At 39.7% G+C, this 21136-nt stretch overlaps 1 protein-coding gene across 4 annotated transcripts; it reads right to left on the bottom strand.

Annotated features, from left to right (window-relative positions):
* Window positions 1-1778: 1778 nt before the first annotated feature.
* snx7 (sorting nexin 7) lies at window positions 1779-20870 on the bottom strand. 4 transcript variants are annotated; one of them, XM_066683286.1, is made up of 10 exons: window positions 20644-20866; window positions 19027-19218; window positions 18805-18915; window positions 18149-18313; window positions 17181-17379; window positions 16549-16748; window positions 15849-15935; window positions 14811-14912; window positions 8978-9130; window positions 1779-2543 (listed from the first exon to the last, which is right to left on the bottom strand). In XM_066683286.1, the coding sequence occupies exons 1-10, from the start codon at window positions 20752-20754 to the stop codon at window positions 2466-2468; spliced, it is 1398 nt and encodes a 465-aa protein (XP_066539383.1). In that variant the 5' UTR covers window positions 20755-20866; the 3' UTR covers window positions 1779-2465. The 4 variants fall into 4 exon arrangements, with proteins under 4 accessions (XP_066539383.1, XP_066539386.1, XP_066539385.1 ...); XM_066683289.1 differs by lacking the exon at window positions 20644-20866 and adding an exon at window positions 19823-20344; XM_066683287.1 differs by lacking the exon at window positions 1779-2543 and adding an exon at window positions 2555-3069 and having other exon boundaries at window positions 20644-20870.
* Between the last annotated feature and the right edge of the window lie 266 nt (window positions 20871-21136).

Below are 21136 nucleotides of genomic sequence, written 5' to 3' on the forward strand. Positions count from 1 at the left end.
CAAAGATGAAAATGGTAAATCAATCAAAGCAGCTGTTGTTCTCAGAACAATGAACTGACCATGAGCTCAGACACATTACAGAGCAGAATTGTAACTAATGAACATTTTGGTATTATGATTAGTATTTGATGATTTGTGGTCATTTTTAAACGCCTAACAAATCACGGAACTGGCCCTACTCCTTTCCTGACTCACACTTGTTTAACTAAATGCCCCACAAGGGATTCAGTTCAGAGCCTTGCATTAGCATGATTATGGGGCCAGAACTGCACTATTTATTTGGCTGAGAACCACTTTGTTTGGAGTGAAAAATAAATGTTTTAGGATTTGACACAAACACCAGCACCGGATCGGAAATATGGCTCATGTCCTCGTTTCCTTAAACTGAAAACTAAATCATACCTAGGGCACATAGCTTTAGACAATGGGCAACATTTCAGCTGATTTTGCAGAGATTGTGACATCAATGAATCTTATAAACGCAGACAGGCACAAACTGCATTTGTTTTGCATTTTTCAGGGTGAAACTTTTCCAGAGACTGAAGTTTCTTTCCCCTGAACTCGTAGTGTGATGGAGGTGAAGTCATTCAAAACAAAATTACTGAAGCAGAAAGACTGTAATGAAGAAACATTATTGCGAAGGGAAAATGAAATATTGGAAACTTATGGCTTCTGAGGCGTGACCAGTAAGATGACCTTCTGCCAGTGATATTTTTTATAGTTTACACTGTAGTTCCACTCTCACAAATCAGGAAGTACAGCCTACACCAGAGCAGAGCTAATACTTGTAAATCAAAGGTGGAGTGCACAGGTTGTGGAGGAATTCTGCCTCTTCCTCTAAAGTGAGAGAACATGAGCCAGCAGTGACACTACTACTGTCTTTCTCAGGTCTGTACAAACATACTGCTGATAAAAGCAATACTTTTAGAACATATTTATTTAAATGTTTAATGTGACTAGCCCAGTGGGTAATGTACTAACAAAAGTCTTATGGTGTCGGGGACATAGCATCAGCTCGACAGGCTCTTCCCCGGTTGTCTGTCCACTAGCACAGCTCCCACCCGAAATGGAAATGGAACCCGTGACGTCGCAAAACGCTGTCTCTAATGGGAAACCGTGGGTTTTGAAAACTACAACAGCAGCGGGAGTAGCGTTTATTCGCATATTCATACTCTTTTATTTGGACTGAACATGGCTCCGTGCTCCAGTTCTCACAGATCAGCAGAGATTTCTTTGTTGAACGTCCAGTTCTCGGAGTTTTTCGTCAGCTGACGCTCCAAGGAGCATTTGAACCTCTCCAAAACACCACGGCGTAAATGATACCAGCTGCCGTGAGTCAGAAGAAAAAATGTGACGGCTGCTTTACCTTGGAGATTTTACTTGTGTGAGTCTGCATTCACCTTCTCGATTTCACACGCAGCTTGTTTGTGCTGGGGTCTGCACTTCGTGGTGATTGACAAGTCTCTCTGGCCAATCAGCACTCTGCAATATTTACAAGTCAAATTCAGTACCTACTTGGCTCTCTTTGTACCGGGCGCGAGCAGAGACTAAAGAAGTACCAGGGACCAGATTTCGCTTGTGGAAAAGCAAAAGAGCCGAGACAAGTAGCTTCCATGCAGTGAAACTACACCAATATTTGCAGCTTCCACACCCACAGCGAGGGCAACATTGACATTGAGCAACAAAAACTGTACCTTAAAGAGGAAGCTTTTATTTTGATTATATTTGAGAATGATAATTTACACAATACACATCCATTTGCATGATTTCTTTTAATGAATTAATGTCCAAAAATATTTACATATTGTTTTATTCATAGGGTCATAGTTTCAAAACTTGAGAATTATGATAATGTAAACACACTGGAGAAACCTGCTCAAGAAATGGAAAAAAGTGCCTAAGATTTAATCCAGGGGTCTTTGAGTATGGGACATTTAAAATAAATCCAGACAGCAACGGAAGGCTATAAAAGTATGATGAGCGTCTCATTATGAGGATTATGAGATCAGGATATATTACTTAATTTATGACTGAAGTAGATCATTCATTTCAAGGGTGACCTGGAATTTCAAATACCACAGGGCATGGTTATGATGAACCTGTATAACCCAGCGAACATGACACACACGAATGGCACTGGAGAAGGGTAACAAAATTATGAAGGGTTTCAGTTCTACTCAAATATATCCTTTTATTTTCAAATCTAAAAACCCCAAATAGTGTGTTAGAATCAAAAATAGTCATAAAATTTGTTTTTCGTACAAGAAAAATATAGTCAGTCTCATGACAGTAGAGAATAAGAGAAGTAACAAGTCCATGACAAATCTCTGTCCCTGGTCATTTGAGAATAAGGCACAGCCAAGTTCATTTGAAAAGTCTCAGGCAGCGGATTGTTGCAGCATTTGGAATGCAAGGTAAAAACTGCTCTTTGGTCGTCTTGGTTTTGTGAAGTGCATCATGGGAGATTAGGACTCATCTCTGTCTCCTCCTTCATTGGACTCGGTTCTCTGAGACAGCAGGAATGACTCCCACACGGCCAGACACTGCAAGAGAACACACATTTAGAACCACAGCGGCATTAAATCTCTCCCTCTCTCTAAAGCCTGCACCTATGGACTTTCTTTTTCTTTTTTCTTTTATCTGGGCGTGTTTTTCCCCCCCATCAGTAACGGCCCCCTGACCCCAGAGTAATGGGGGGCCATTTTGACGGCTGCTATGAGGCCTGACACATGGCAACTTTCAATTTAGCACCCAATTTCATTCACAAGCTGTGGCCGGGTGTGGGCTTGTGCGCCATTTATGTGTCACTTGCCAGGCTCTAGATAAATGTCCTTCTCGCTCTCAGGCCCAAAACACCCACCCCAGCAGCCCACACAACTTGCCTGGCTCTTGAGCCAATGTCGTGGTTGGCACCGTGGAGGCACACTTACTGTTGCGGACTGTCTGTCAAAAGCACTTCAGCACGATGGCACTTCACCACAGGACGAAGACCCGCTCTGACCTTTCTGAAGAGCTCTATACGAGAGCATGAGAATAGGGGCTGGACAGCAACCATAAAGGTGCTGTCGTCTGGAAGTTTAAAAGTCTCTGGTTAAAAGCGATGTACACAATTTTAATCCAATACACTTTTTATAAAACTCAATGATTCTTCACCATTTGCTAGTTCTCTGGTCTGTTTCCACTCTGGAAAAAGGTCCAGTGTCTGTATGCAGCCCTGGCTCGGTAGATGGGAAATTAACGTAAATAAAAGTGTCTCGATCAGTGGCTGAGAAACGACATCTGGAAGTGTTTTAACGGTGGAGAGACCTCCAAGCACTGAAAATCATGAAAATAGATGAGGCTGTTGCTCTATCCTTGCTCCAGAGGTGGGGAAAATTGACTTATTTTAGCTGTTACATTTACATTAAGCTGGAACTGACTCCAATGTCAAAAAACTGCATGAAAATAAACACAGACTTTGATACACAGAATCTGATACAAAACTAACCAGTTTGAATTACAAATGAGTATCTGTGGCACTTGAAACACTGAATAAAAAACTTCAGACTCCATAACAGTCTTTAAATGTTAAATGCCTTTAAATATTGTTTTTCTTTCTAAGGGAAAAATGTGTACACGATTAACAAAGAAACACCTTTAAATAAGGCAATTCTGCAAAGTGCAAAAAGTAGAATTAAGTATGTAATTTAAAATATGACAAATATTACTTCTAAATGGTTTTCTTAATTCTGGTAAATACAGTAATAACAATTTTCTACTACACTGAACATGTAGTGGGTCCAAAAAGATTGTGATAGCCAGTCCCACGCTACTATTTATAATCACACCAATCATGAGGTTCTACCAAGCTGAGAGGAAGAAAGCACATGCAAAGTACAGCCCTCAGAAACATGTAAAGCCAGCCACTGTGTCTTTTCAAACTTCACATGCTTAAAGGAGAAAGTTTACTGAACTTCTGTAATGTTAGCAAACAGAGGCTTGCATTGGTGAGCACTGAGCTGAGTGACAGAGGAGACGGAGGGCCATCTTACTCAGTGAGAACGTAAAGCCAGTTATTTTCAATGACAGGGGAAATGCTTACGTTGTGGTGCCGTTCAAACTCAGGCATCTATAGATTTGTATACAACTGTTTATTTCAGTAAACAGCCAGAAGTCCACATAGAAAACCACAATGGAGGAATGTATGAATGGTGGAGCTATGAAGCATGTTAAATGTAGAGTAACTACAAGCTCCTCCCTCCCCTGAGCAGTCTGTGTGGACATCTGACTCAGCAAGACTAGAATATTAATGTGTGTAGAGGAGAGACAGCCAAGTAGACCTGCCAGGAAGACATCATCAAAGATGGCATGTTGGCTGACCTGTCCAACATCCTGACATCATTTTCGCCCAAAGAGATGAAGAGGAGACAACAGGCAGTGGCAAGTCACAAAGCCGAACATGGTCACATTTCTCTTCAGATACAAACCAAAAAGCTAAGCCAAGTGAGTGATTTGTGGGAGCGGTTTTCCCATTTGTGTTGATGAAATTATTCCGACAGAGAGAACTGGAACCAAATGTAACCACATAAAAGTTTAAACCTCAATAAGACTATTCCCCTCAAAACAGGCTGAATTTCCTCTGCAGATGCTGCAGACAGCATACAAAGCGGCTCTGAGGAAGACTCAAGGACAAAGTGTGTTTGATTCACACATCCCAAGGGTAGACGCACATTACAGAACTTTGCATTATGGAGGTGGGTGGAGTGGCACACTGCCCCCTCACTTATGTCTGACCCTGGCTGTGGGCAGTGTGTGAGGCTACAGAGGACTACAGAACGATGGCTGATGGAGCCCACTCGGATTGCTAGACCAGGTTATGCTTTGGTGAGTGACGTGGGCCAATATCAAAAAGGAAAAAAATTAACGTGAATGTCAGCCACAAGTGAAAGCGAAGTCTGCAGCAATGAGACATTGATGTAAAATACAGGGCTATGAATATAGATTATAAACTGCAGGAGACAGGTTAAATGAACTGAAATATATACACCATTAGATTGAAATGCTAATGTATTTATGGATTTTTGCTGATTTTCTCAGGGGAAAATGTAGAATTTGTTTAGAATTGTGTGTAGAATCTATATGTATATATATATATATATATATATATATATATATATATATATATATATATATATATATATTTGCTGGGTGTATTACATAAACATTTATATTTTATTTTTGATTTTTTCCCCCAATATATTTATTAAACCAAAGAGCAACTGTGCATTTAAATGCTCAGAAATTAGTTTGCAGCAGAGAATGTAAAGAGTTTACCAGTAAACTACATCATCCTTCTCTCAAATCCAGTGATACTCTTTACAAAGCTCTGTGCAGAGGAACCCCTTGAGCTATGGAGTTGCATCTAGAAAACAAAAAAAACAAAAACAAAAAAAAAATACCTCACCCACAGAAGTGAGATTATAACACAGGCGCTACCATAGAGTGACGTATTAGGTCTCAAGTGTCTGTAGAGGCAACAGACTGGCTGAACTTTCTCAACTCACTGACGAGGACTGGGGCTGTCAGTACTCCCTGATATGGCGGGTTGATATTGTCATTCGTAGAGCCATTTGTTGCTGTTTGGATGAAAGGGAGGAATGAGATTTCTCTGGTTGGACACCGTATAGGACAGCTGTTGCTGCTGGCCTCAGCTATGATTAGGATGCTCATTAGGGAGGGCGAGGACCTGGCACCATTAACAAGCACTGTACAGCTCTGCCTCAGCTCCAGCTGAGAGGAGGCGGAGCGCAGGTAAAGACAGCTAATCAAGGAACAATACCAGGCGTATACACGCAGCCAGTTTCAGCCTCAGTACCGACATGCGTACAAACACAAGCGGCTCAAGTTCAACCTCAGCTCCTTCAAAGTGCATGCAGAGAGGAAGCAGAGCAAACTTCTCAGCACAGCACTGTCAACTATAGCTCTGCTGCTCAATACCAGAGTGAAGTGTCAAATTCAAAGGGGAAACATCTTGTGTAAAAGGGCTCCTACAATGAATAATTGAAAACCTAACACCAACCCCTGCTGCGCCCTGTGCCCCATAAGGACTGTTTCTGAGGCAGCGTTTGGAAACCTCGGAAATGCTCTGCTCGATCTAATTTAAGTCTTAACATTTAATGACGGGATCCTTGTCTTTCCCATCTCCGAGCAACATCCTTGTTGCTATGGTGTCTCCATGGCAATCCTCTGAAATTGCCATCTTACAGTGTATAGCTGCCGTGCCCAGTGTTGTATAGGCTACCATGCAAATGCCTCTAAAAATCACAATATCAGCCCACACAAGAAGATGGGGTTAGTCTGGGGATCTTCACTTTGCCCACACAGTTTGTATTTAAAGACACATACATTCCTCCCCTCCTTCACTCACAGCTCCAACCTGAAGTCTGGTCCAAACGGTTTGTGTCTAAATAGAACACTGTCATTATACCTATGCCCAGTGTATGAATACAAATGCAGAATAACATGCCCATGCAACAAAATGTGCTTAGTATTTATAAATAAAATAAAATTATAGGTAAACTGGGTGTAAAATAAGAATATAAGCTTTAAATATGTCTAGCATTTAATTTACTGTTTAGGATTGGATTTATTTCAAACTGATTTTGATGACATTTATTGTTATTCATTAAGGTTTTGTTGTGCTACTGTAATAAACATTTGTATTTCATTCAGTACACTGCTATTTCCATGTAATGCTATTCCAGAACAAATTTCTACATTCTATAAATATTCAAGCTTCTGCATTGGCATTAGCAAATATGTAAATGAAAAAATACTGCATGCCAGCTTTGGCCCAAGAATCCTGTAAAAAAAAAACCTGTAAAATCTGATTTCACCTTGCAGTGCCTTTGCCTTCATTCAGTTTCCCTTAGGTCTCAGGAATTTTTTGTTTCCATTCTTCCTTCTCACACAAGTGTTATTCTCACTCCTCTTCCTTAATCTACAGCCCCTTATTCTCTGTTTGGGTATGTGGTACTGCAGGGTACTCTCTGCCATTGGGGCGCAGTGGAACGCACTCCCCCAGGCCCCGTCAGTACCCATTGTCTTCATTCCACTGTCTCAGAGGAGGGTTTTCATCCCCTTGCCTCACCTTATTGAGGTCATTCTGACGTGCATTAATCATTCAGAAGGCCCAGGGCAGCTACAGGCATACACCCCCGCCCCCCCTCCTCCACCACCTGCATACCAAACTCTAGAACCTGAGCTCTAATGCACAGTCCATGTCCTCAGCTTCATTCACCTATTACCACACTTTAATGCTGTCTCTCATGATGGGACCACCTCTCACACTCTCCTGAACTTCCCACTTAAGCTGTCCAGAGCTCTCTGTTGCTGCCTCTTACTGTTTCTCTTGCTACACCTCTTCCTTATCTTTTCTCCTTGTTTTTCTCCATTTCACCTCTCTCACCTGCCTACATTTTTTTCTTAATATTAAATAAAAATGGAGTTAAAAATAGAGCCTTTGGGTTATAACTAATACAACAAACAAAACAATATGAGGAATGAGCTTGTCTTGATTCATATTTTGCCTGGGCCTTCTCTGCCATGAACCTGCAGAAATGGATGAATGACCTAGAGCTGTTTCATTCACATCATCTGCAGCAATTAGTATGTTTTCTGATTTCTCCCCAAAACAAAACCAACAGCAACAACAGCACACTAGCCTACAGCAGTCTGAGGCCTACCAAAAAAAGAGCTGTGAAAAACAAATCCAAATGTAGAAAACCAGAAAGTGTTTTCTGTTACGTTCCACTGTAGAGTATAAATAGTCTTTTTCCAGCTTTCAGCCTCCTGAATGAGTCTTTAGAACAAGGTTATTCAGTTTGTTCCATTAATGGCTATAGCATCTATATAGTCATTCTTTCCCTATGAATTCACAAACAAGTCCTTAACAAACCATATTATCCATAGCACTGCGCACAATTAGAGAATATCATGGATTCATTTGGTTTAAGTACAAGCTATACATATTTCAGGAGATATGTCTCCTCTTGCGTAAGGAAAGGGAAGGCAAAGAAAAAGTAAAAAATCACTGGAGTTAATGAAAACTGGACTTTCATCTTCAGATTTCATATCTGAGTGCTCTACTCATGTTTCAAATCTCTAAATATATTTCTTGAATAAGTTGTATTTGTACTTTTATTATTATTATTATAACTGAATTATTATTATTAACTATAATCTATTGTTGTGTTGTTAGGACACATACCTGTCAACACTGTTGCTCTCAGAGAAGTCAAGGTTAGAATACAGTAAACCATGTGACATTCTCTCCAACTGTAATTACACATCTCCTTCTCCAGTTCTATGAAAGCACTGGTTGGCCTCGAGGGGATATAGAGGCTGCGAGAGTGATGATGGATCACAAACTCTATAAACATCTGACACCTCTCACCCAAGTCCCTGAATGCCCCTCCCTCATTCGCAGAGGCCAATTCCACTTTCCAGACTGTATTGCACCATCAGTGCTTGGGTCACGATTTCTGATTCAACTGTGAGGAGTGACGGAGAGAGCTACAGGGAGCAAATAAAAAGAAAGTGTACCCATCTAATGACATCCATCATAATACCTCACCCCTCTAAACCTTTTCAGCAGGAAATATCAGTCTATCTTTATAGCCTTGGAGACTCATTACTTATAGTAAACTGTCATTGGGTATACTATGAAATACTACCACCCTCTGCTGGCAAATGCCCAAAGCTAAGATGCAAATGTCTGCAGGCAGGAAATCACACACATACATCAAGCACTCTGTAGAACCGAGTCTTCAAGTCTTAAGTCTTCAAGCAGTTGGCAAATGGTAAGTAGAATTCACATAGCTTTACAATTACATACAGATTGTTTTTTTTCAACTTGACCAGAAAAACAGATAAACCTACAGTCTGTAATTGTTAAACTACAAAGTGTGGTAGACTCTACTGGTTCCCAAAAACAGACCTTCTCATAGTGTTCCACATTCTTCTCTGCGGTGCGGGTGAAGGCTGCCCTCAGGTCAGTCCTCATGTTCTTCTGCCAGCGGCTCCAGTCCCCCTTTAATGTGTTATTGGCCCACTCCAGCTTGTCCTCCATCTTATCAATGTCCTCCTTCATCTGCACAAGCACACAATCATACGATCAGAAAACACACGCACGCACTCACACGAGTGCTTCTCTCCTAACACCTGCCAAGTCACTTCTGCTGGCCCCATCATGCCTGATGTACAACTCCAGCTTAGCACTTCATTCACAAATGAGGCAGGTAAAATAGGGACATTTTCACAGCGGCATAAAACTGCTTTATATTGAGTGCCCTGCTATTACATTTTGTTCAGTTTTAATTTGGAGTGATGCATATGATCAGTCCTGTTGAACTTGTAGAGACAGCTTGACTCAGTGTAATTACGATAATTTGTTCCTTGGCACATTCTCAGTTCTGTATCTATGGACGACTGCCTCACTCCCTGCACCAATGAGCATAGTCTAGGCTTTCTACCACTGATATATATGGAGCTGTGTTTACATTTCAGAACTTAATTTTGAGACATGGGCAAAGGTTGAGAGAGGAGCAACATATGATTAAACATTTTATACAACATTTAAGTTTAAGAATAAGAAAATATAAAAGTAATCAATCTGTTTAGTGCAAACACGTTCTTAATAGAACTGTCAATTAAACAAATGTTTGAGCACATATTTTTGTTTTCACTGCAGTTCACACAATATCCCAACTTACCAAATATACAAACAGAAAACCATAAATATGAATGATAAAATGTATTTCAAGACTATTTATTACTGCTCATAGCCAAGTTTATAAATGTGCTTAAGCTCTAAGCATTGATGCAAGAGGCCAGAAAAAAATCAAAAAAAAAAACTAGCTGCCTTATGATAAATACTTTTCATAAAAATTAACCATAAAATAACATGAAAAATGCATGTATTTTCATTTCTGTTAAGTTTTAAAGTGATATATGTACTGTTACATTTTGTCACATTACCTATTATTTGTTGGCAGCATAGCACAGATTTTATCCATTATAAAAGTATCTGTTGGCACTTGATCAGGGCACTTACCTGAATCCAACATGTCTCTTAATATGAATACTAATGAGTGGAGTAATGGACATTGTGGAGGGCAAGTTAAAAATAACAGACAGGAGGTCAAGGTACACAGACACAGTCACACTGGTGCAATGTGCTGTTATGCAAACAGGTTTTCTCAGGCAAAGAATGGACTGAAGAGGACAGAGCCTTATCGTATAGACATCCTAAGCTTGGAAGAATGAACTTCCAGTCTCTGTTCGGGTCAAGCATTTGGTAATTAGATTCCTGTTAGATAAAGAGTAGGGGTTCATTGTACATAGAGGATTGTGGTATTCTGGGCTATTGGTGCTGCCTTCCTGCTGCTCTCATGTGATCACTCAGGTTAAGTGATGGTGGAGCGGAGGGACACTGGTGACTCTGCCTCTCTACCCCTGCCTTTTTAGTTTTGCTGTTCTAGTGAGAGACGACTCGCAATCTAATTGTTCTTAAAATCTTCAGTCACCCATACATTCCAGTCACTATATTATCAGTCCCAGCTCTATGGATGGTTCACAGCTTGGGAATAACAGTCCGAGCGGGGTGTCCTTGCCTGCCTGTCATCTGGCCAGCTGTGACCATAAATCTGTACAAACAGAACAAACTAATTCAGCCCTCATAAAGCCATCGACATGAACATGAGTGTCTCAACTTCACATCGCCAGTTGAGCACTGAGACTTGGTTGTAATGAAAACTGTCCATTCTTCACCAGCTTCAGACATTGACAAAGCCACTAACACTCAGAACATGGCATACTAGGCCACTGTACACTTATTATAAGGCTATATATTTTTTCACTTGTACTGGTGTGTTTAAAAACCAACATTCGTCTATTTCTCTGCTGGTTTTACCAGTGTCGACCAGAGGAGAATGGCTCTCCTTTGGGGCCTTGGTTTCTTCCCAACACCCTGAGTGAGATTTTCCAGTTGTAAAAATTAAATTAAATTGAACTGCCAACTGACATGCATTGTCACACTGTTAGGGAAAAAAAAAGTACAGTACACAGTAGTTTTAATGTCCAGTTGTGTTCCCTAAAGGTACATTAAATTCTCTTCTCCTTCATTGTAGAATTGTCTAAAATAAATTAATAAAATATAAGTATTGGAGATGAAATCGGGTTTATGAATCAACACAAATTAAAACACCTACAGTTAATATATAATAGGGTACAATTATGGTTCCTAAGTCAAAGTACTAAATACGTACAACTTGAGGGGACCACCACAGCGACAGCAAGACGTACCACAAGAGTGACTGTTTTCCTGAGAGTGTGTAATAGTTAGAAAATGAAATAAAATGGACTACAGCCCTACTCAGATGGGATTAGTTTTACCTGTGGACGTGGGTGCTCTTACTCCCCTCTGAGTAGACCATTTCAGTCATTTTTTCTGGAGTGTGTGCTCCCGTTTTTGCAAGATTCCTAAAACCTATATTAATCCCATGTGACACCTGGGTGAATATTCCATCATATTCCATGGAAAAAGAGTATTTCACAGGTTTTCTCAAGAATGGAGGAGCTGGAGGAGATGTTTAGTGATGAAATATATGGTTCAAGTACAAGGACAAGCTCAACTGCTAAACAACAAGCCACCCTCATATTCACAAGCTGTAGGCAGGTTTTCAGCAGAATGGCAGCCTCCAGACATGTGATGAACTTGTGTCCTCTTCATTAAGTTTAATGGCGACAGTTTATACCATCAGTTATAATAACTGTGTGAAGGACTTGTCAAGGTTTTTGCCCATTGTCTATTTTGAATGACTAGAATGTAAGGTCACTAATGGATGGAAATATTTGGCTGTTCTCAGAACAGTAGTGACAGTCTAAAAACACAAGTAGCTCATCTGTGTATGATCCACTGTGTGACGGCAATGCGCGAATCAAGAAGAGCGAATCTCTTGGTAAAATGATATTACCCCATCTCTCCAAGTAAAATCGAGTCCATTTCGAATAGGGCTTAAAGCACTTTTCAGATAAATACACAACTGCATTTACAGTTATGTGTTTTTGAATTTACATTACTGCATTATGCTGTTTACATTCACTGCACCTTATTTTATGTGTACTGTAATTTATGTAATTTACATTAATTTATTGTTTTCTTATGTGGTAGCACCAACAGGACCTCTTGTTAATTTCACTGTCCTGCATGCAGTGTAGTGACAATAAATAAATCTAAATCTAAATAACTTTTCAAGTTGCCTCAGCTTTTTAAATCTAGCAATCTTAGTTTGGGAACCGTTCGTATATTCATAATGAACTAAAGGGAATGTCTGCGATTGTGTCTGTGTTTTTATTGCATTTAACAAAAAGTCCCAATTTTTCTGGAAAAGGGGTTTATAAGTATACACCCTTTAAATAAAAGCTATTGAACTTATATTCTTAGTTGCAACTTCAAAATGTTCTTAAATGTTGAATCTTACACATTCACATCTATAATATATAGTGCAAATGTGACAGTAATTTATTGAATAATTTATCATTTGTTTACGTTATTATTAATTCACCAATATTCATGATTAACAAATGATTAGTTGCTACAAGATGCTGTTTACAAATGTCTGCTATAATAAAATGTTACAATTCTGTCTCAAACTATCTTCTAATCCATTTATTTTGTACAGACTACAGTACAATGGTCCTCCTGTTACTACACCGCTATTGATCTGAGCACCTCATCAAGGTGCTTCCTAATGACTCCTCTGTATCAAACGGCTTGCTTTTTGAGCAAGTGTTCTCTTGGGTCCAATTGGCTTTCGATAACACGCAAAAAGTATCATTTCGCACTGGAGCACGAAGCGAAATGATTAGTAAACGCACTAATCGACGGCTGGGATGCCGGAGGTCTGTGGGGACGAGTTTGTGTCAAATTAGTAAGCTGAGACGAGGTGGGAGAGCTTTAGAAATCCAGTTGTTTATTGACAGCTGAGCTGATGAAGGTCGAGGACTGGGTGTTTGCTGCCACTTCTGTCCAGGTCCCTTCTGGATAGGCTTGTGTGTGTGGGTGTGTGTGTGTGTGTGTGTGTATTTGAGAGAGAGAATGTGTGTGTGGGTGTGTGTGTGTGTACTCTGATTACGTGAGGCTGTCTTGTGGAACGGGATAGGGCTTGAGTTGAATGGGGCTGAGGCGCAGAGGGAGGGAGGCAGAGCTGGTGTGTTCAGTAACTGTCTGGAGCTGCATCTCCCCAGTGACAACAAGGACAGATCATTAGTTACGCTGATTTGCCCTCACTGTCATTACAAGATGCACAGCAGGCACGTTAACACCAACAAACACACCTGTCTGCACATGCACACATACTCATCAGGATCAAAAGGACACAGGTCTACATTTCATTATTAAAATGGGCTCAAGCATATTACAAGTAATGAATCTGGGATAAATCTGGTAACCAGAGAAGGCAAGAAACCCATTAGAATGCTTTATGACATTCCTTTCTAAACTGAAAGTTAATACAATTATAAAACTCCATATGGACTTACAGGGAGGTTGAAAGGTTCCCCCCCTTATACTCACTTTGACCTTTACTGACATCTGCTGGATACAAGATTACATCACACATCCAAAAGAACACGCTCCCAGTCATTGTTAACACTGTCACACACTAAACAACTATTCTCTACGGCTACTGGTCATGAAGCTGTGGAAAAAAATAGATATTATATCTGCTTCTGCATGCAATGGTGAATCATTAGATATGAACTGATCAATGGCTGCAGCAATACAATCAATGCAGACATAAGCATCTAATTAGCAGCCACAAGCACTCTAATGTCTTTTCTCTATCGTTTTGATAGAGGAACGACCTACATATTGCCATTGCACAAATACCAGTGTTAATGTTACACAGCCAACGCAAAGACAGCCAGATTAATAAAAGCCAAAAAAATAAAAAATAAAATTCTTCCCAAGATTTACACAACACAGCATTTTAGAATACAGTCATTTTTAAGCCGAAACCTTGAGCCATCCAGTTCCTGTACGGAAGCTTCTGTGTTCAGCACTTCTGGTGATTTCCTTTCTCAAGCACTGACTTATGTTACAAAGAAAAAACACATCAGATTATTTTTCCATGACAGATGTTTAAAGGATGCTATGTTTGATTTAAAACTAGAAAAAGATTAAGTTTACTCTGAGGGGTCAAGACCACAAAGTCTGGGGAGAAAAAGAGAGAACAGCTTGGACTCCATTGCCATTCAAGAATATGTGGAGGCGTTTAGTTTAGTTTAGTTTAGTGAGAGAGAGAGAGAGAGAGAGAGAGAGAGAGAGAGAGGAATGGTGGGGTGGTGGACTTTAACCTCATTATAAGGTGAACTGCACATTGTCTATAATAATAAACTAAATGGATGAAATGTGAAAGATAAACAAAAAAGGTTAGAAAACCCAAACATGGCCAGATTTGCCTGAGCAAGGAAATCACCCAACTGTGGAGGACACAGACCATTCAGAACCAGAACTGAATAGCCCTTGGCCCTAAACCATGCTCAGTGCTGAGTTGGTAACATTTCAGAACCTCCTGCTCTCACACAGAAACCAGTTCAGCAGTATGTTATGAATGGCCCCCATCTGACATCAGGGTGTTATCACCTGAAATTCCAGTCTTTAAAAAATGTTACCAGCTCAAAACTATGATACGATGATAAATGATGGTCACAAGAAGCAAAGCGCAAGCTATGAAAGCCATGCCTGACCGTTTTTACAAAAACAATACCTCTTTTATCTCTCCTTTAAGCTTCTGCTCTTTCTGCTGTCTGACCTCCTCTGGGTCTTTGCCCACCAGGCTGTCCCATGCTAAACTCAGCACCTTAGACTCCTTTATGAAAACAACCAATACAGGAGGACATCAGATACAAGAGGTAAACACTGGTCTGAACATGTGTCTCATTGTCTACACTTTAATTATAGAGACTAAACCTTTAATTACCAAAACAGTGGTACAGTCCTGAGAATGTTTCCATTCCCACTGTATGTTCTGAAACTTACAGGATGCAAGCCAATGCCTTGGTTACATCCTATTTATCTTTACATAACAAGCCACATTCAAGTCATTTTGCACAGAAGAACAGACAGGGTTTGCATAGGGTCGCATTCAAATTCAAGAGAAATAAATTGTGAAGGTCATGCTATCTGGCATTATTTTATTAACAAAAAATAGTTTATTTAGAGTCACATTTTCTCTGTATTACATGAATGTATATCAGACACGGGGAGCATAGCATTCTAAAACTTCAAACAGAATCCTTCCATTTCAAGAGCCATACAGCACAGTGAAGTCATCATGAACAGTGCTCACTGTCTGTAATTAAATTCTCTGGAGAAAGGTTATTGCTAAGCTGAGGGGGGCACCTCTGCTACCTTCAAGCACTTTTCCAAGAGGACTCTGGCCAATGATGCCCCTTTTCCCTTCTCCACAGGAGGATCATCCTTGCACTCATGACATTTGATGGAATTGATGTAAAAAGTCAAAAGCCCAAGAGATTTACGCATGACATGATTAGCACTGGCTATATTCAGTCATATTTACCGTGTTCTAGTTGAAGTGCGTTCAGGCTCAGTGGGACTTCCTCAGCTTTCTTGAGATATTTATATAATCTCACCATATTCCTCTTTAGGCTTAAAATGGATTGCTTTCAAATGAAAGCAGACATGCCTGCTGAAGCGAGGCTTTATTACTAATAATCTTTGGGAAATTGCAAGAGAGCATTGGGTGGATTAAATGGAAAAAGGAAAGAGTCAATATTGCACTCACTGCTTCGCTGTCTGTCTTCTTAGTGGCAAGAGCCTCACTCTTAGCCTCAAACTCAGCTTGGATGTTGTCTCGTCTCCGAAGAACTGTCTGCGTATTACAAATACCATGATCAATACACCTTAATGAAATATAGGATAGAATGAAATACATAATAAGCCTTGGTAAAACATAATGCACATTATATTGATCAGAATATTGACCTAAGGTTTATGCCTCCAGTTATAGCACAAATGAGATGAAATGCTAGCGCTGTCAAACACAAATTAAACAAGGCTTTTTTTAAACACTACAACATGGAATTGTTTGGTTTAAAGGGAACATCTTCGATTGTGGGGAACTGGAGTTCTCCTTGAAACTGAGCCTAGCATGTCTGACTGAGTCCCTTTGTTTTTGGCTTGTTTACTGACGCCTAGAGTTTGTAAACACATTTCCACTGGTTTCTAGTGAGCAAACTGGAGTGACTGGAGAGCTAGCAAATGGTGAGGAAACATCTTCTTAATTTTATAACTATTACAGTCATGAACGTTGCCTTTAAAGAGCAGTCTTTGTTTGCTGGGGAAGGGTGGAAATTTAAAACAAGCAGTATTTGAGGCTATAATGTCTCAATCAGCTCAGTATTTCATGATCATTTTAAGCCTTTCAATCATGGTCATTTTCCCCAACAGTTCAATAGTGTGAAGTAAAGATTTCCCAGCAGTACCTTAAGCGTCTCCGTACAAAGCACATATTCGTGCAGGATTGGGAGCAGACTGTTGCTGAGGTACTGGACCTGCTCAGCAGTCTCTCTGCAGCATCTATCCATGCAACTTGTCATCAGTTTCAGAGGCTCTGCCAGCTCCTCCTCTGAGCCTACCCAGAGAGTGTAGATGGGTGCACACTCCTTCAGCTCCTCGAGGTACTCTGCATACAATGCAGCTTATTTTCACAACACTTATCACAATACTCAATCAACAAAAAATATTGGACCATACACAACAGCAAAAGAATAAAACACTTATTTACTGAGTGCTGATGACAGACTGATATGAGAGACGTTCGTTATTTTGGTATTTACATAAAATACTACAAACCTAAAATCTAACATATCATATATCCATGTGTAGCTCCACTTAAATAATAACATTTCTTTGGATGAACATGAGACAGTATTAGATTCTTTTGTTTCAACAATTCTTTTTACATAAAAAAAGACTATATATTTAAACGTGTATATTTCCTATATTTTAATGCTGCACATGCATAGTTCTAACAGCCTGGTGAAAACAAATGCCATTGAGAATGAATATTCACATATTAAAAAAATAAAACTAATAATGGTTTAAAAGTGTGTACCCTTTTTTTCTTTGATAATCCTTTGAGTGATTTTGTCCAGCGAGGTCATTTTCAAACTAAACGCCTCCACATATTCCTGCATGGAATTGAACTCTTCTGGACGGTTTTTGACCCCTCGGACCGTAGCGGCAACTGCTCGCACTGTGTCCCCCATCCTGCTCAAGAAACCTGGTCCTTGTTTCTTGTGAGAGGCCAGCTCCTGCAGGAAAGTTGTAAGTGAAAAACCGACAGTGTAACTAACAATAAACCAGCACTAGAGACAGGAGAGTGCTAATGCAAGAAGCTTAAAGTGCTTTATCCTTGAAGGTGGCAATGGCACAAATCATGAAGGATTTAAACAATTAAAAAAGAATCTGAAATATTTGATATGCTCAAAATTTTTCAAGCATAAATGCACCCTTAAATCTACACACTCATTAAGAATGGTAAAATGTATTACGTAAATATGTGCAATTACTAAATGAAAACGCTGTCTGACTCTCAGTTTCCAAATCTCACCCTTTCTCCTAACTACCTTAATTTATTTGAAAAATGTAGAATACAGACCCACTTGCTGTGCCTGTCATAATGCTCTCTTTAGCATATATTAGTATACTGGGAAATTATAGATTCAAGCTTATACAAATGCATACATCTGGTATGTAGCACCAAATCAAAGACAATAAGGACACACATGTTATGCAAATACTAATCTATACAATCACAGGATCATAGAAATCTATTCATATGTCTAACATACCTAAATATGTTTAAAATAGGTTGGGTTATATCAACATTCGAAGCTTTCACCTGGCACACTATGCTCCACTATAAAGTAACAAACAGAAGCAAAGAGCTCTTTCACACTAATCTTGAAGGTTAAGTCAACATTATCTCAATACAGTCTTTGTTTTTCTGCCTGAAACAATATCTATTCAATACTGAGTATCTTCTGTAACTATGTGTGTGTGTGTGTGTGTGGGTTTTACCCAGGCTTGTGCTGTGAGAAATATCTTAAAGTCTTCACTGCAGGAGAGAATCGGATGGTCTGCTATTCTGTTGAGGAATTTGTGCAGTGCTCGCTTCCTTGTCTCAATGAAGTCATTATTGAATCTCTCCACCATTCCTTTCATCACAAACTTTTCTGGTAGTGGCTGAAGCAGCACAAACAAGTTATTGCTTTGCATGACAATAGAGTACTAAGCACATAAATAAACAACAAATATGCAGATGGATGATAAATTAAAGGAATCAGAGAAAATATCTGCATAAATCAATTAAGCAATTTACAAAAAGTAGAAAAATCAGCATTCAACAAAAGAAGGTCTGAAACTTTGACCATTATTGCTACACTGTAATTAGTTCAATCATAATATTTCTCTTCAATATTAGCCTTTAGTCAGTTTCCTTTAATTTAAGTTTCACAAAACGTTTGTTACAGAAGCGATGTAACTGGTAACTTACATACGGAAAGCACATGAAAACAATTTGTCTACTGTAAAAAATGCACATATATGCATATGCACCTTGAATGAATCCAAATTATTATAAATATTTTACTCTGCATACTGAATCTTGGCATATGCATTGCTTTATTTCTATAGCATACAGATGGTTATGTGGCTGTGGGTTAAATTTCACCTACAGGAACAATAAGTGTGGGATGAGCCTCCTCCAGTTTGCTTTTTAACCAAAAGAAATCTTGGTAGCGTCTGCGGACTTCATACTGGCTAGAGTCAAACTCACTACGAGTGGTCTAAGGTGAGAGAGAGGGACACAAGCAATTTTCAGCATTCAGTCAGTATTTCCGGACAATGCAGATTCTCTGTTCAAACACTCTTTCAGGGGAATGAGGATCTTGGTGTACCTTGGTCAAAACCCTGTACGTAATAAAAGTCTCAATGGCTGTCACATGGCTCTCAGGGCTATCGACTGTGACGAAAATGTCTTTAGACTCAGGCTGCTCGTCCTCCTCCTCAAACTTGTACTGATTGACCATGGAGCCAGGGGAGGTCTGCATGGAGGCATTTAAAGAGCTCCCGTCCGTGAAGGTTGGATCCTAAAACAATACACGGAAAACAGGCTGAAAAATTATTGCATTTTAAAAATGAGTTTGGGTTCACAAAAGTCATCAAATACACACTTCTGTGTTCAACATTGAATTCAATTTTTTTTATTTGTGCTGGCAGGAAGGCCATGATTCTATAGAGTTTATACGTGATATATGTAGTATATGTACATACATTTTTTTTCAGCTCACAAAAACACAACTTGTACTTCTCTATGAACACAATGTGCTAAACTGTAAACCAATCACTCACCAACTGCCTCAAATAAATATATATCACGCCTCTATTTTTACTGATCATTACAGTAAACCGACAGCATCTCACAAAAGCACAATTAAAATGTGTGAATCGTCTATGACGATGCTGACAACTATATGTTAAAGTTTCATGTTTTGGAAAGTGTCAGCCCTGAGTTTATTTAATGACAGACTGGCTTCATTTATTTGAACTTTCACTTTAAATACAATACTGTAGCACCTTATGTAATGGATTAGTATTAAGAATCTGATATCTGTCATAGTCTCACAAGTATTAGACTTTAAATATGGAATTCTCTGAGTGGAAGCTCAGCACAGCCTTATTTATTTCACAAACCTGTGTCTGTAGATTGTTTCCTGGTCAGAGTTTAGGTTTGCATTTCGCAGTAAACACTGCCTTATCGTGGTTCAAGCAAAGACACATGCAAATGTTTCTCATTTCGTTTTCCAAAACCCTCATATGTCAGACAGAGCAGGAGTAGAGGCCTGCATAGTTTCACTGAGCCTCTGTGGTGGCTTCCTCTCACAACAAACCCTGTAGTCAGCAGAATTTGCAGCTGGTGCGATCCAAAACGTTGAAAGAATATATCACGTTCCTCTTTTATATGTGTAGAAATATCTGTTATTAAAATGGTAGGTGGGAAGTTGAGAACGCTATTCATCACATAGTTCCTATACGGCTGTCCCGTGTAGTTATTTTGTAGTAATTCAGCAGCAGTCAGCAGCTACTCTGAGTAACGTTACTGTACTGTAATAGAGTACAAACGAAGCCAGATTTGGATTCAGCCTCAGCTAAGTTCCGAGCTCTAAAACTCAGCCTGAGGGTATTACGTTATTAGTTATACGTTTCTGGTCAGAAACACTCATTCAGACACAAGCATTAAAAGTAACTCCTTATGAATCTCTCAGTGACAACGAGCAGACACGTAGCAGCAGCCATCATCCCACTGGCCGTGTCCCAAACCGCGCAGTTCTATACACTACAACTATAAAGGCTCTCCCAATATTGACATACTAATTTTGAGACGTTATTGTGTTTATTAAGTAGGCCACTGCGTTGTTTTGGGCGCTGCCACCATCTCCCGCCTCTCACAGAGATAGTGAGCTCAGAGAGGCAACACGGTACAGCTTCTGTTCCAACTTCAAAACAAACGTTACCTTACTGAACACTTCCAAATCCTCGTCCTCGTCTAGTTCTAAGAGATTTCCTGAGATTTCTTCCGAGACCGCATCAGAGGTGCTGCTATCGGCCACAGTCCCACTCATCATGGTTTAAATCACTCCTTCCTCTCACTTCTCTTACTCTCTCTTCATGAGGTAAACTTTTCCGTCAAAGTGTGAAACTCGGGCAGGGGCGACGCACTGCGCAGAATCGGAAATAGTGCCTCAGGAAAGAAGAGCAGAGAAGAGCAGAGAGAGAGAGAGAAAGAGAAAGAAAAATACAGCATATTGTTGGACAAGGCACAAAAACCACATATTATTGGGCAATGCACAAAAACAGGAAAAGTAACAGACAAGGTCTCAGTTCTGGTAACAGGTTTAACTCTAGTAACTGTGGTGGTGGTCGTAGTGTTGCTGCAGTTAAAACCTGACTTTGATACACTGCCATACTACTGCTGTAACTACAAAATCTAACCTCTGTCCTCACACT

The sequence above is a fragment of the Hoplias malabaricus genome, chromosome 10 (assembly GCF_029633855.1).
Source record: "Hoplias malabaricus isolate fHopMal1 chromosome 10, fHopMal1.hap1, whole genome shotgun sequence".
Classification (NCBI taxonomy): Eukaryota; Metazoa; Chordata; class Actinopteri; order Characiformes; family Erythrinidae; genus Hoplias; species Hoplias malabaricus.